A 15,319-nucleotide genomic window follows, 5' to 3' on the forward strand; every position below is an offset into this window, starting at 1 on the left:
GCTAAGGGCACAGAAGTAGAATTGGGAAAGTCCAAATTCGCATCCTGCCTCAGACACTCACTAGTTAGGTAACCCAGGTGAAGTCACTTCAACTTCCTTTTCCTTAACTGTAAAATGGGTGTGATAAGAATTCCTACTTCACAAGGTTATTTTATGTATCAAATGAAATAACATCTACAATGCATTGCAAAATTTGAAGTACTTTGTGAATGGTATCTTTTATTCTCATTTCAATTCTCTCCTCATCCACAGGTCTTTGAGGGACCTTCTCATGAGGGGCAGGCTCATGGCTATCTGGGGCTAGCACCCTAGGAAGGTGCTAAGTCACTGGAAGCCTCTGTCCACATCAACAGACATTGTCTCGGTTTCTGAAACTTAAATTATGGCATTTCAGTGTCTTGCTTATTTTTAAGGTTAGTGGTGACCAAGGTTTAAATGGAGAGCTCCGAGTTGGTTGTTTTTGTGTTCAGTTGGTTATCTTGAAGAAGAGGTCAGCTTAGGCCAGACACTAGACCAGGTGACTGCATCTGTCAGAAAAGTGTGTATGTTGCCATCTCTACCTTAACTTTTCCTCATCTGTAGGCCTCTGTAGGCTCTGTAGACTCAGTTGACTTTCAGCCTAGGTCAAGCTCTCAACCTAGGTGTCATCTTAGACTCCTCATTGGTCTTCACCTTGTGTATCTAGTTTATTGCCAAGTCTTGCCATTTCTACCTCCACACCTTTTCTCAAATATGTCCTCTTCTCTCCACTCACATAGCTGCCATCTTGGCATATGTCCTCATCACCTCTGATTGGTCTCACTGCCTCAAATCCCTCCACACGTCACTCCATGCTTCATTTAGCTGCCAAAGTCACCTTCCTAAAGTGCAGCCTGATTTTGTTACTCCTCAGTAAACTTCAATGACTCCCTATTACCTCCAAGATCAAATATAAAATCCTCTCTTTGGATTTTAAAGCCCAACATAACACAGTCCTTTACTAGTTTTCCAGTCTGCTTACACTTCACTCCCTTCCAAGTATCCTACAATTCACCAGTATTGTCCTTCTTGGGTTCCTCAAAAATGGCGTTTCATCTCAACTTCATCCCTTTTTTGCCAACTGTCATTTGTGCCTGGAGAGTCTCCTTCCTCGCCTCCTGGCTTTCCCAGCTTCCTTCAGATTTGTTCAGATCAGATGTTCTGCAGGAGACCTTTCTGAATCCCAGCACCATGGCCAGTGCCTCCCCTCTGAGATTACCAACTGTTTGTACTGTGTTTATCATCTCCAATGTCCACGGTTAACTTAAATGCTCACATTCTAGTGTTGAGGGGCAGGGAGTAGGTTTTTCCCTTTCTTTGTATTTCCAGCATTTAGCACACACAATAAGCACTTAATAAATTTTTCTTGACTGACTTGGTATCACCTCTCATTAAGATGAGAGAAGAGTAAAATCAGCTGAAGATGGAATAATAGGCCTCCTCAGTAATGGGGACCTCTCTTTGTTGACAGTCCTTGGGGACACTCCCCCACTCCCGCCCCGGTCCCATTCTTGGTCACTAGCCCTTTGACCTCCTGCCTTGTGTTGGTCCTACCTTCACAACCTCCTTTCCTTTTTGGCCCTCCAATACTTCTTGTTGTTTTCTGTTTACTGACTTTGCTTCTGAGCCAGAGAGAGGTTAAGCCACTTAAAAATGGGGGTAACATTAGTACCATCTCATAAAGTTGTCAGGAATGAGATAATACATATGAAGCATTTTGCAAAACTTAAAGAGCAAAATTGGATTAGATTTTATTATTTTCCTACAGCACAGTGCCTGGTGCAGAGTAAGCACTTAATAAATGTTCATTTATTGATTAATTGCACTCTGACACCATTGCTTCCTATACGCTCCAATTTTCCAGTGCTGGTTTCCCAACCCCTCAGTGTGCTGTCATCTACAACCCAGTACAACCTCCTGGTATTGTTATACCTTTTAAATAGCTGATATAAGGGCAGCTAGGTGGTGGAGTGAGTAGAGCACTGGCCCTGGAGTCAGGAGGACCTGAGTTCAAATTCGGTCTCAGACAGTTGACACATTTCCTAGCTGTGTGGCCTTGGGCAAGTCACTTAACCCCAATTGCCCTGCCTTCCTCCCTCCAAAAAAAAAAAACAACACAACTTTAAATAGCTGATATAGCAACATGCATGCAAGAATTAATAGGCAAAGGACAGATTCTGAAAGTTTTAAAAAAAATAGCTTCTTTACATTGCCCGACACACTTCAGTTCCTGTCTTTACTCAGACCACCATAAACTGTCTAGAAAACTAAAGGTGCCTAATTTACAATGTTCAGTGCTGCCATCTGCAGTTAAGTGTTCACAAAAAGACAAAACCACATCCTCCTCTTGCATGATGCTGTTAAGGTCTCATTCTGTGCCATAATGGGTTTTTTCCCCCCTTGCATTTTGTAGTATAGGAGGAAGAAGGGGGGCTTGGAGATGGTTGGGCTGAACCACTGAATCTCCTACTAAGTTCTCCCAAATTACAGAAGACCGTTTGGAAAACTACCTAGCATCTGTGCCCTCTGCCTTACAGACAGGAAACCACATCTCACATCTGTACTTTACACCTAATCTCAGGAAATCACAACTCACATCTGTACTTCTTTGGAAATGCAAGCATTGAAGTTTGGGGGTGTTGCTTTCTGAGAAGGAGCTATGAATGAACCTCAAGCAGAGGTTTCTCAGTTGACATAAAATGCCAAAGGTCCAGTGGCTAACCACAGAATCCATTGGTTGAAAAAACACTATCCATCTGGAAGGAAGGAAATCAAACCTTTATTAAAGTGCCTACTATGTGTCTGACACTTTGCAACTATAATCTCATTTGATTCTCACACTTGTCCTGAAAGGTAGGCACTATTATTTTCCCCATTTTATACTTGAGCAGACCAAGGGGAAGTGATTTGCCTTGGGTCACCCAGCTAGTCAGGGTCTGAGGCCAAATTTGAACACAGATATTCCTGACTCTAGGACCATCGCTCTACCTACTGAGCCATCCATTGCCTTACCTTCTAACCCAAAGTTTCTGCCACTAAAGCATATGCCCCAAGAACAATGACAAAGAGGAAGGCCCCACAGATACCCAAATATTTCTAATAGCATTTTCTGTAAACAAAGTAGATGCCCATCTATTGGGGAATGACTAAAGAAGTTGTGGTACATGAATATATTGCAGTATTACTGTGCTATAAAAAACTTGAATACGTCGAATATGGCAAAGCTTGTGAAGAAAACGCGATTGAAACTCAATGTCATGAAATTGTCATGACCAATCTTAACCCCAAAGAAGAGTTGTGAGAAGACAGCTCCCCTCTCCTACCTTCTTTGCAAAAGTGGGGTGTCAGGGGTGTGGAAGACTGCATAGAATGTCCAGCTTTTTTATGTGCTGGCTAGATTTGATGAATTATAAAAATAGTAATAGTAAGTCAGGACCTAAGAGTAGGTCTTGAGTGTCCATTATTGGGACAGAGAATTATGATCCCACACTACTCGCAGCACAGCCCTAGGAGTGGATTTTACCACTTGGCAATGGGTCTTAGAAGACAGATCTGCTGTAGCATTGCAAGATTGTTTTTCTAGGTGGGGAAAGAATTGAAAATCAAATTGTTAAAAAGCAGGTTGCAAGCACAGTCTTGCTTTCTTCTCTCCAGGACTCTACTTGGTGAATTTCCTCCCACATAACACAGAGAAAATAAAGCTCAGTGAGAGTGAGCGACATATAATACCTAATGCAGTACTGTGCTCCTAGTGGGTACTCAGTAAATGTTTCCTCGAGATAATGGCATATCATGTTCCCTTTACATATGAATATCCACAAACAGCCAGAACCTAGGAATCTGCCAAGGCAATATCCATGTCATTTTCAGCAATTGCCTAAATATTTAGAATAAGAGTTAATATTTATACAGTGCTTACTCTGTGCCCGGCACTGTAACTAAGTGCTTTACAATTATTATATCCTTTGAACTTCACAATAACCCTGGAAGGTCGGTGCTGTTATTACAGAGGAGGATACTGAGGCAGGCAGGTTAAAATGACTTGCCCAGTGTCCCACAAGCTAGTATCTGAAGCTGGATTTCAACTCAGGTCTTCCTGACTCCAAGCCCAGCACCTTGTCTATTGTACCACCTCTTTGCCCACCAGAACTGATTGTTTTAGATGCTCGACCACATGGGCTTCATTTTTAGGGCACTGAAAAGAGTCTAATTGACAACATATGGATAACTTAAGATCTGTAAATTGCCTGCCTCCAGTGGTGCGAGGCACCGTGGTATGCGATGCCATTGTGGACAGAGTCGTAACTAACATGGGGTGATTCAGTTCTTAAACTTCATCTTACTCCAACAGCCTGGACAGATTATACTGGAACCACCTCCATGCTGCCATCTTCAGCATCCTGATAACAGGATGCTAAATATGGGTGCCTGGCTTCCACCTTCTCCCCCAACCCAGACTGTCTGGGGGAGGATCGACCTCCTCTCCTGGCATGACTATACCTACAGTCAGACTGTGCTCTGTGCCGCACTCCCCACCCCAAATTGATCTGCCCCCGGCACAATTATTTTTAGCTGTGGCTCTGATTATAATAGCGTCTTTTCCACGTTTTAATTTAGTACTTCTTGAGATATTGTTTCTTAGAAAACAAGTTTCTGATGAAATGGCCAGTGGCTGGTTTCCACAATGCATACATAGAGTTACTAGTATTTATTAATTGTACTTCTAAATCGTAATTTTCCCCTTTTTATTTTTTAGGATCCTAAACATTTTAAATCAGAGAAAACAGGGAGAGGACATTTAAGGGAAGGCTGGAGAGATAGTCACCAACCGATCATGTGTTCCTACAAATTGGTGACTGTGAAATTCGAAGTCTGGGGACTTCAGACCAGAGTAGAACAATTTGTACACAAGGTGAGTGAAAGCCGTGCTATTGATTTAAGCAGGGGCCAAGGAAAGCCGCCATATTACTTAAGATCTGGCCAGGGTGGATAGATGTATGTGCAAAAGTATAAACTACCTCTACAAGCCAAATTGATTATGAAATCCCATAGCACCCCATTCATAAAATGCTTCCACCGTTACAAAATGGGCAGCTCGGTGGCACAGTGGATAGAGCCCCAAGCCAGGAATCAGGAAGACACGAATTCAAATGCAGCTTCAGACACTAGCTATGTGACCCTGGGCAAGTCACATAACCGTATTTTGCTCATCTGTAAAACGAGCTAGAGAAGTAAATGACAATCCACTTGAGTATCTCTACCAGGAAAACCCCAAATGAGGTCGTGAAGAATAAGATACAACTAAACAACAATAAATGTGCCAAGAACTGTGCAAAGCACTGGGGATACCAAAAGGGTCGAAAGACAGTCCTTGCCCTCAGGGAACTCACAGTCTAATAAAGGAGACAACATGTGAACAACTATGTACACACAAGTCATAGAATAAATTGGAATTAACCATCCAACTAAACCTATTGCTAAAGACCATTTGCTTAGCTTTTTTGGTTTGTATTTTGGTGGGGGAGGGAATTGAGGTTAAGTGACTTGCCCAGGGTCACATAACTAGTAAGTGTCTGAAGCAGAATTTGAACTCAGGTCCTCCTGAATTCAGAGCCGGTACTCTATTGTGCCATCTGGGTGCCCCAAGCTGCTTAGCTTTTTAAGGAATAGGCCCTCATCTATACAGGAAAAGTGAAAAACGCATCCCCTACTTCCATTTTTTTCCCGTTTTGTTAGCCTGTGCATTATTGGGGATTGCAGGAAAAGCTACAGGTCTTTTCATTTATCTGTGACACAGGGTGAAAAACTGAAATTCTGACTTGAGGAGCCAGAATCCAAATGATTTTTGCAGAATTCTTAACCAAATCAGATGCTATATGCAAGGCCTTTACAGGTAGTATAGCACAGTGGGTAGAGAGCAGGCCTTGAAGCCAGAAAGACCTTGATTCCAGGCCTCACTCTGACATGTACTGGCCATCGGACTCTAGGATAAGCTATTTAACCTCATTGCTCTTCCAGAGGTATCCAACTCAAGGCCCCTTAACTGGGAAATGTTTAATAAAATCAATAAAAATATAATATAACATAGATGTTAATTTGTGATTTTCTAAGTCAATATGTGCCCATTTTCTATTTGAGTTTGATGCCACTGCTTTAGGCAGTTCTATATATGGTAGAGAAGGTGCTGACCTGCATTAGTGGAGAGAGTTTCCTCACTCAGGAGTTCCCTTTAACCAATATACGCACAGATCTACCCCAGGTCCCTTGTCTCTATGTAAAGAACTTTGCAAACCTGAAAATGCTATGCATGTTACATATGTTAGCTATTATTATTAGCACTTAAAAAGCGGTGCTAGAATTGAGTGCCCAGAGAACAGTCTCCAGCTGTCTCCACAGTTCTCACCCTTGGAAAATTTGGTGTCATAAATAGCAGCTAAATGTGGATTGAATTTGAAAACTCTTAATGTTTTAATTAATGAATAAGTATTGTTGACGATGTTGTTGTTCAGTTGTTTCAGTCGTGTCTGACTCTTGTTGACCCCATTTGGGATTTTCTTGGGAAAAATACTGGAGTCTTTTGCCATTTCCTTCTCCAGCTCATTTTACAGATGAGGAAACTGAGGCAAAAGCATTAAGTGACCTGCCCAGGGTCATATAGCTAGTAAGTTATCTGAAGCCAAATTTGAACTCAGGTCTTCCGGACTCCAGGCCTGTAGCTACCCCCAATGAATAAATATTCCAAACTTTATTCTGGAACCAGCTCCTGGACCGTTGCAGAGCCTATAGTGGTTAGTGTGGTGTGAAACACATAAAGGCCTAACTCCCCTTCTGCCGCCAGTCATTCAGCTGTAATATAGTCAATCAGTAAACATTTATTAAACATCTATTTGCCACACACTGTGCTGAACGCTTGGGATACAAAGAAAGGTAAAAGGCAGTCCCTGCCCTCAAGGACCTTACAATCCCACAGAGGAGACGATATGCAAACAACAATGTATAAACAAAATATATACAGGAGAAATTGGAAATAATCAACCGAAGGGAGGCCCTGTCATTAAGGGGGATCAAGAAAAGCTTCTTGTAGGAGGTAGGATTTTATCTGGGCCTTGAAGGAAGCTAGGGAAGCCAACATGGGGGACAACTAGGGAAAAAGCCTGGAGTCAGGAGATGGAATGTCTTACTGGAGGACCAGCAAGGAGGCCAGTGTTACTGAATGGAAGAGTACAGCTCAGGGGATTGCTTTCAGAGTTAAAAATTCCACTTTCCAACTCAGCTTTAGATCATCTCTAAAATCATTCCCAAGCCATCTCTTCTGTGTAACCCTCGAGTCCAGTGCAATCTTCCCTCCCTCAGGCCACTTCCATTAGGGAGTTTTATCATTCCCTTTCCTGAAACTAATAATGAGGTAGCCCCAACACTTGCCCAGTAATTTTCCCATGGGTGATTCAGGCTAATCTTGAGAATTTTATCCTCATCTGTAAAATACCTACCAGCATTGTACAGGATTATGAATTTTCCCTGGTGCCCATTCCTAAATAGAATAAAGTGTTATCAAAGCTCAAAAAACACACCTGCTGTGGCATCGAAGGGACTAATTAGTATCTGGGGATGGCATTTCTGTGGGTTTAAAATTCCAAGGATGCTTCTCTATGAACACCTTTGTTTCTTAAGGATCCCTTCACAGTCAGAAAAACCATTAAAATGTGAACTCTTAAAGCATTATTGAATGCTGGTTTCCGACAGGCAGCTGTGTTGTGCCTAATGTAATGGGTGTATTTCCCGATGCCGTGGCTGCTTTTTCTTTGAGTCTTACCAGTTTCACATACTCAGCACTCAAGTGTCTATTGTTGTATGTTGCTGCTCGTTTTCATTACGTGTGTTTTCCTCCTTCCGTGTCATAAAAGCCTCTTTAGCTACTCAGATGCCCTGAGTAATAAACACTTCATTATAAGTACTTTTCCTGCTTCACGAAACCCCACAAAATTCAAATCTATCATTTGCTGAAACATGCATGAGAGGAGAGGTTTTGTCATTTGCTAAGTGGGTTTGGCAGGACTGAGGGAATGTTAAGACACACTGAGTACGTCATGGAAACATACAAGTGCACACATGTATGTGCAATAAACAAGTATGCCATAAATACACACATGCAGGTGTACTATATGAACAAGTCAGTCAATAAATATTTATTAATTTGTAATAGGCACAGCAAAGAATATTTATTTTAATGCTTCACAGAGCCCATAAATTTATGTATTTTTAAATATATAAATGTAATAATACTCCCAGAACTGCAGACCGCAACCCATCCATGCCACCTCTTCTGGCACAACAGTTATCTATATCCTCCTGCAAATCCTCAACAGGGGGTCCAGCCATCATCAACATACATATACTTGATGTTGCAGCCTCCTTGGTGTGGGTATGATTAGCCTGAAATATGAAGGATGTGGTTCTGGTTATCTTATATTTCTTATATTCTCCTACTGTCTAATCTCTTCCATGACAAACTGTGGGTTCCTTTTCCTTCTTTACCTGTAAGTCAAGCCAAGTCAGCAAGTATTTATTATGTACCTACTGTGTGCCAGGAAATGATCTAAGCCCAGTCAGTAGGCATTTATTAAGTGCCTACTATGGGTCAGGCATTGTGTTAAACACTAGACATGTAAAAAAAAAAAGGCAAAAAACATTCCTGCTGTCAGGGCACTCACAGCATAATGGAGGAGACATGCCAACAAATATATGTAAATCAATAAAATGAAGGTGTTGGAATAGAATTTCCAACACCTGTTCCAGCTCTTTGGAAGAAAAAAGTCAAACCATGAGGGTATTTGTGTTAGAACTTTATTCCTGTGTCCTCGGTATATTTTTTAAATGCAGTTTACTCAATAAATCCAATTTGAAATGTTAACAAGATTTGGAAGTCATTCAAAGAAAAGAGAGTTAAGTTCAGTAAAGTTGAAAGTCAGCCAACACAAGCACTAGGGTAGGAAAGAAGACACAGACACTCTCTGCCCTTTAGGAGCAGGCTCCTTTTAATGGAGGAGACTCCATGCAAATAACTGTGTGCAAACAAGAGACATACAGGGCAAATTGCAGGTGATTTCAGAGGGCAGGTACTAGCATTAAGAGGGACCAGGAAAGGCTTCCCTCACAAGCACAAGATTTGGAATATAACATAATGTAATGTCATAACATGACATAATATAACAATAATGGCTGATGTTTTTTATGGGGCTTGATCCTCAAAACAGTTCTGTAAACTAAGTTGTTATCACCCCACTCACGGGGCCCTTGTAAGGATCAAGTGAGATCAAATACATACAAAACACTTTGTAAGAGCTACATAAATGTCAGCTATTATTCTTAAAGAATATAATGGCTCTTAGCCTATATTCCAGTGTGCACATGATTGGGTTCTTTTCCAACAATCGCACCTTAGCCGTCTTGGGATAATGACAGACGCCACCCTGACTCAGTAAGTGAAAAGCATCATCCATTTTAATTGAAGATAAGTGAGGACTGACTTTCACAGGTAACTAACGTCAAAGCTAATTGCTTTGCTGAATTGCTGCCAAAGGGCTTGTCATTAGTACATCCCTTTAAGACCTAAACATATACACACAGTGAAAATGACCCCATGATTCTCAGATACACTGCTATACCCTTTTTTTTAAACTGCCATTACCTTTTTGGTTTTTTTCTGAAGCAATTGAGGTTAAGTGACTTGCCCAGGGTCATATAGCTAGTAAGTATCTGAGGTCAGTTTTGAACTCAGGCCTTCCTTACTCCAGGCCCAGTGCTTTATCCATGGTGCTACAGAGCTACCCCGCCATTACTTTTTAATAAATAATAATGATTGGGGCAGCTAAGTGGTGCCGTGGATAGAGCATTAGCCCTGGTATCAGGAGGAACTGAGTTCCAAATCTAGCCTTCAGACACTTGACACTCACTAGCTGTGTGGCCCTATTGCCTCACCAAAATAATAATAATAAATAATTAATAATGATTGCAATTGTATGTAGCAAGAAGGACTAAGAAACCCATTTCCCCCAGGAAACCAGAAAAGAGGGTGGTTTCTTTCTTATGAGATTTTGTGACAAGGAGTTTTGCTTCCTTCCACTTTTTAGGTGGTCCGAGATATCCTGCTGATTGGGCACAGACAGGCTTTTGCTTGGGTTGACGAGTGGTATGGTAAGTCAGTCCATTTCCCTTAAGCAACTTAGAGAAATCCCAAAATTTTGATATCTTTTTGGTTCTGTTTCAGTCCATCTGATTTCCACTGTTGCCTGGATGTTAGGAGAAAAAAAAATTCAGGAGTACTGTTTCCTTTCTTGAAAAGAGTGTGGTCCAAGTGAGCCTGTTAATGAAAGATGTAATTATAAACCATGGTCTAGACAGAGAATAACTTTAGAACCACTGACTACTGACTAAGTAGAATCCCAGGAAATCCTATTCTTGCCTGTTTCACAGGGAATGACCCATACCAACTTCTGTAGGTAGATTTCAAACTTCTTCTCTTGCTATATTCCTAGACGGAAGGGTTTATTCTAAATGGGAGGTGCTTTTTTTTAAGATTTGCAAATATTTAATCAAATAGGAGTGCTTAAAATTATCTATGATTAGAAGCTAGAGCACAGTAATAATAATGGCTTAGCATTCAGATAGTTCCTCAAGGCTGGAAAAGAGCTTTGTGCATTATCTTATTTGATTTTCCTTCTCATAAACACGAAGATTTTATAAAGGCTTTGGATAAAGAAGCAACCTCCAAGGGTACAAACAAGGTTATTTGGGAAGCTTGGGAGTTTGGGGTTCATTTTTTGTTTGTTGGTTGGTTTATTTACATAATTTAGGAAGAGCTAAATCAGTTGTATCTGTTTCTAGTAACTGATCGGACTTTATTATTTCATTTCTTGGTTGATGGACCATCTCTAAATTTTATCTGTTTCTAGTAACTGATCAGACTTTATTATTTCATCACTTGGTAACTGATCAGACTTTATTATTTAGTCATTTGGTTAATGGACCATCTCTCAATTGTATCTGTTTCTAGTAACTGATCAGACTTTATTATTTCCTCACTTGGTTGATGGACCATCTCTCCCCATAATATCACACTGTCCTCTGAGAGGGGGAGCCCAGTATAATAGAATGAGCTCTGGTCTTGGAGCCCAAAGATGTGAATCCAAGTTCCAGTTCAGGCTCTTAGTGTCGTCATTGCATTGTCTGAGCCTTCAGAGGATGTAAAGTGGGGGTACTAATGCTAGCACTTCCTCATAATTAGAGTGGAGATGATGCTGGGTTTTTCTTTGAAAGTTAATAATAGCATTTATATAGCTTCTCAAATACTGTCTCATGTGATCCTCACACAACATTTGTATATAGTCAGAGGGAGGGAGGTGCTGGTGTGATCCTGGTTTATAGTTGAGGAAACTGAGGCAGATAGAAATTAAATGTCTTGCCCAGTGTTACACAGCCAGTAAATGTGTCAGATTTGAACTCAGGTCTTCCTGACTCCAGTCCAGCGCTCTATCCATTGTGCCACCTGGCTGCCTTTAGGTTGATGGGTTGGAAGCTCTGGTAGTTTCTACCAAGCTGAAAGTTTTCAGTGAGTACTTAGGGATAGACTTTATGTCTAGTGTCCCAGGATAAGCGTAACTTGGCCATAGGGTGGTAAATGATAAGCTATTTCATCTCTTAAAGACCATTTCCTAAGTTATAGAGGGTAGAGGGAGACCCCACATGAATGAAATTGCATATATCTGAAGTCTTGAAGTTGTAGGAAAGCCTTTTGTAAATGGTAAAGTGCTATGTAAATGACCTGAAAAAAAGCCATCAGTGTTCAGGTAGTGTTCCCACTTGTAAATAGGAATAAATGCATTCTATTACTAGTTTGGATTAGATCTGAATTTCTTAGAATCTTAGGATCAAAAATGTAGAGCAAGAAGGGAACTTGCAAATCATCTAGTCCAATCCCTTCCTTTTGTTGATAAGGAAACTGAAGCCCAAAGGTTGATTTCTTAATGAAATCTAGGTACCTGTGTGGTGCAATGGATGAAGGTCTGAGATCAGAGGCGGGAAGTTCTGAATTTGAATCCTGTCTCAGACATTGACTAGCTCTGTGAACTTGGACAAGATGCTTATCTCTCAGCCTCAGTTTTCTCCCTCCTTCTATCCTTCTTTTAAGAAAGGATGTTCAATCAGATTAAATGGTCAGAGATGGTCAACAGTCGCAAACGTAGCCACTGCTTTGAGTCATTTAAAAGTAGACATGCCTCCATAAACAGTCCTATCTTCCTGGGTTTGCGGAGATGGGTAAGACATTAGAGGAGATCCCTCTTAAAGATTAGTATTTGCTGTTCCCTTTTTTTTGTTTGTTTTTTGTTTGCTTACCTCTAGGGTCTATCTAGACCACCAACACAAAACACTGCTGAGATTTTTGAGACAGCCAAAATGTGGCTACCCTCTACTTCATAAAGCGAGTGATTCTTCTGGTTTCTAACATAAACATTTATGTAGTCATGTCTGGGCTGCTTTCAAGGTCTAGGGCCAGAACAGAAAGTCCTTCCCACAATCTGTCCAAGCCTTGCCCAGAAACATACCTCTGAGTACATCATTTTCTTACCATCAGTCCTCTGATCTAAGAGATCATAGGCTCCAATTGATGGTTTGGCAGTGACAAAAAAGGAATTCAACAACCCCAAATGGGTTACTTTGAAGATTAGGAGATTGCCCAGGTTGATAGATTTCTTCACAATTCCAGGGTCTTAAATGGAGAACCTTTTGATAAACATCAGAATTTGTAATCAGGGAAACTACTCCAGATCCAATGTTAAGGTTTTTGTAAATAGGATTTATAAAGACCTACTGAGATGGTGTATGTAAAGGGCTTTGCAGGCTTTCAGGTATTATATAACTGTCACAGCTTAGGTGGCACATTCAATAAAGCCCTGGCCTTAGAGTCAGGAAGGCCTGAGCTCAGATCTGGTTTCAGACACATACTAGATTTGTGACCTTGGGTAGGTCACTTAACGTCTCTCAGCCTCAGTTTCCTCCCCTGTAAAATAGAGATAATAATAACACCTACCTCCCAGGGTTGTTGTGAGGATCAGATGAGGTATTTGTAAAGTGCTTTGCAAACCTTAAAGCGCCATATCAATGCTAGCTATTACTGTTGTGGTTCTTTATGAGAGGCCAGTTGTGAAAAGAACTTAGAGGGAGCCGTGAAGGACTGTTACACAGAGAATGAGAAATGCCTTTTCTTCATCAATCAATCAACAGGTATTTATTATGAACCTACTGTGTCAGTCGGTCAGTAAGCATTTACAAACTACAGTTTGCCAGACACTATGTTCAGTGCTGGGGATACAAAGACAAATGTGAAACAGTTCCTGCCCTCAAGGAATTTACATTCTAACTGGGGAGAAAATTTGTATGTGTGTGTATACACACACACATACACACCCACACACACACACACACACACACACACACACATACACACACCTGATACAAGGGAACCATAGAGGGGAAGGCACTAGAACAGGAGTGGGGAACCTGCACTAGATGCAGGGGTATTTGGGGGATGAGAGACCAGGAAAACCCTCTCACTGAAGATAGCACTTGAATTGAGTCTTGAAGGAAACCAGAGAGTCTAAGAGGTGAGGAGAGTGACTGTTCCAGGCTGGGGTGGGGTGGGGGTGGGGGGTGGTGAAAGGAAACATCCACATAAATATCGAAGGCCTGGAAATGAGAGATGAGTGTCCTATATGGGGTACAGCAGGTACGGCAGAGTGGCTGGACCTAGTCAGTTTCACATCCTCCAGTTTCATTCTAGCACTTGAGAAAGAATGGAGGAGGCAGATAGATGGTGGGCAATAATCCTGGGATGAACAGAGGTGGGACAAAGGAACAAGGGATTCAAGAACAGAAGATAATGTAGAGTTGAACTGGTTCACTAATGAGTCAAGACTGGGCAGGTAAGAAAGTGAGGCCAGAGCAAGCATGATGGCCAGAGTGGCTGAGGGATGAGAGGTCACAATGAGGACAAAGAAGAGGCTTAGAAAGAGCAAGGCAGGAAAGGTGCTGGAGCCAGATCAGATTGGCTTGAGAGAGAGCTTATTGTCAAATGTTCAGTGCAAGTATTTATATTCCATGATGAAACCAGTATTAATTGTTCTTTGGATTGTCTAAGTTAGAAAGTGACAAAGAAAATGTTGATAATGGAGATTAAACTTAAAAGTGTGTCATGGAAGGGATCAGGAGCCCTTCCTGGATGAGGATCACCTCTCCCCAGATCTCTCTAACCCCACCTCTCCCCATCTTGGAAGCACTGAAAACTTCCAAACCCCTACTCTGAAAGCAATAGTTCATTAAAAAAAAAAAAAACCTTAATGCTTGAGATATGTTCCTCCACCAATAACAGAGCCCAACTTTAAGACAAAGTTCAAAATCAAGAAATAGAGTAGAAAAAATGAGCAAACAACAGAAAAAGAACCTGACCATGAAAAGGTACTATGGTGACAGAGAAGATCAAGACTCAAACTCAGAAGAAGACAATGAAATTATAACAACTACAAGTAACGCCTCAAAGAGAAAAAATGTTAATTGGACACAAGCCCAACAAGAATTCCTGGAAGAGCTAAAAAAAATTTTCAAAATCAAATGAGGCGCCAATTAGGTGGCACAGTGGATAGAGCACTGGCCCTAGAATCAGGAGGACCTGGGTTCAAATCCAGCTTCAGACACTTACTGGCTGTGTGACCCTGGGCAAGTCACTTATCCCCAATTGCCTCACCCCCCCCCAAAAAAAGGAATGAGAATGGTAGAGGAAATATTAGGTAAAGAAATGAAAACAAAGGAAGAAAATTATGAAAAGACAATTAACATCTTGGCAAAAATGGCATCAAAAAGTACCAAAGAAAATAACACCTTAAAATAGAATTGGTTAAATGGAAAAGGAGATACAAAAGCTCACTGAAGAAAATAATTTCTTAAAAATTAGAATTGGGCAAGTGGAAGCTAATGACTTGATGAGATATCAAGAAACAAAATCAAATGAATGAAAACCTTATAAACCTTTATGAAAGTTGACTATATGTCAGGGCATGAAAACTTCACAAATGCAGAACTGCAGAAATAGTAAGTATGTCCTTTACTGACCACAACATAATAAAAATTATATGCAGTAAATAGCCTTTGAAGAAAGTGTCAGAAATTAACTAGAAATAAGACAAGAAAAAGAGAGGGAATAAACATAGGCAAAGAGAAAACAAAATTAATCTGCTTTTTGCAGATGATA

The 15,319-nt window shown here is 40.9% G+C and overlaps 1 protein-coding gene across 2 annotated transcripts in view; it reads left to right on the top strand.

Moving 5' to 3' along the window:
• The window catches only part of PITPNC1 (phosphatidylinositol transfer protein cytoplasmic 1), a 363,762-nt gene that overhangs the window by 319,869 nt on the left and 28,574 nt on the right, over positions 1 to 15,319 (top strand). For both annotated transcript variants that reach the window (XM_036756452.1, XM_036756453.1), the window contains exons 7-8: positions 4,775 to 4,930; positions 10,149 to 10,212. In XM_036756452.1, coding sequence (XP_036612347.1) covers positions 4,775 to 4,930; positions 10,149 to 10,212 — 220 coding nt within the window. The remainder of the gene's footprint in view (positions 1 to 4,774; positions 4,931 to 10,148; positions 10,213 to 15,319) is intronic.

This window comes from Trichosurus vulpecula, chromosome 4 (genome assembly GCF_011100635.1).
Source record: "Trichosurus vulpecula isolate mTriVul1 chromosome 4, mTriVul1.pri, whole genome shotgun sequence".
NCBI lineage: Eukaryota > Metazoa > Chordata > Mammalia > Diprotodontia > Phalangeridae > Trichosurus > Trichosurus vulpecula.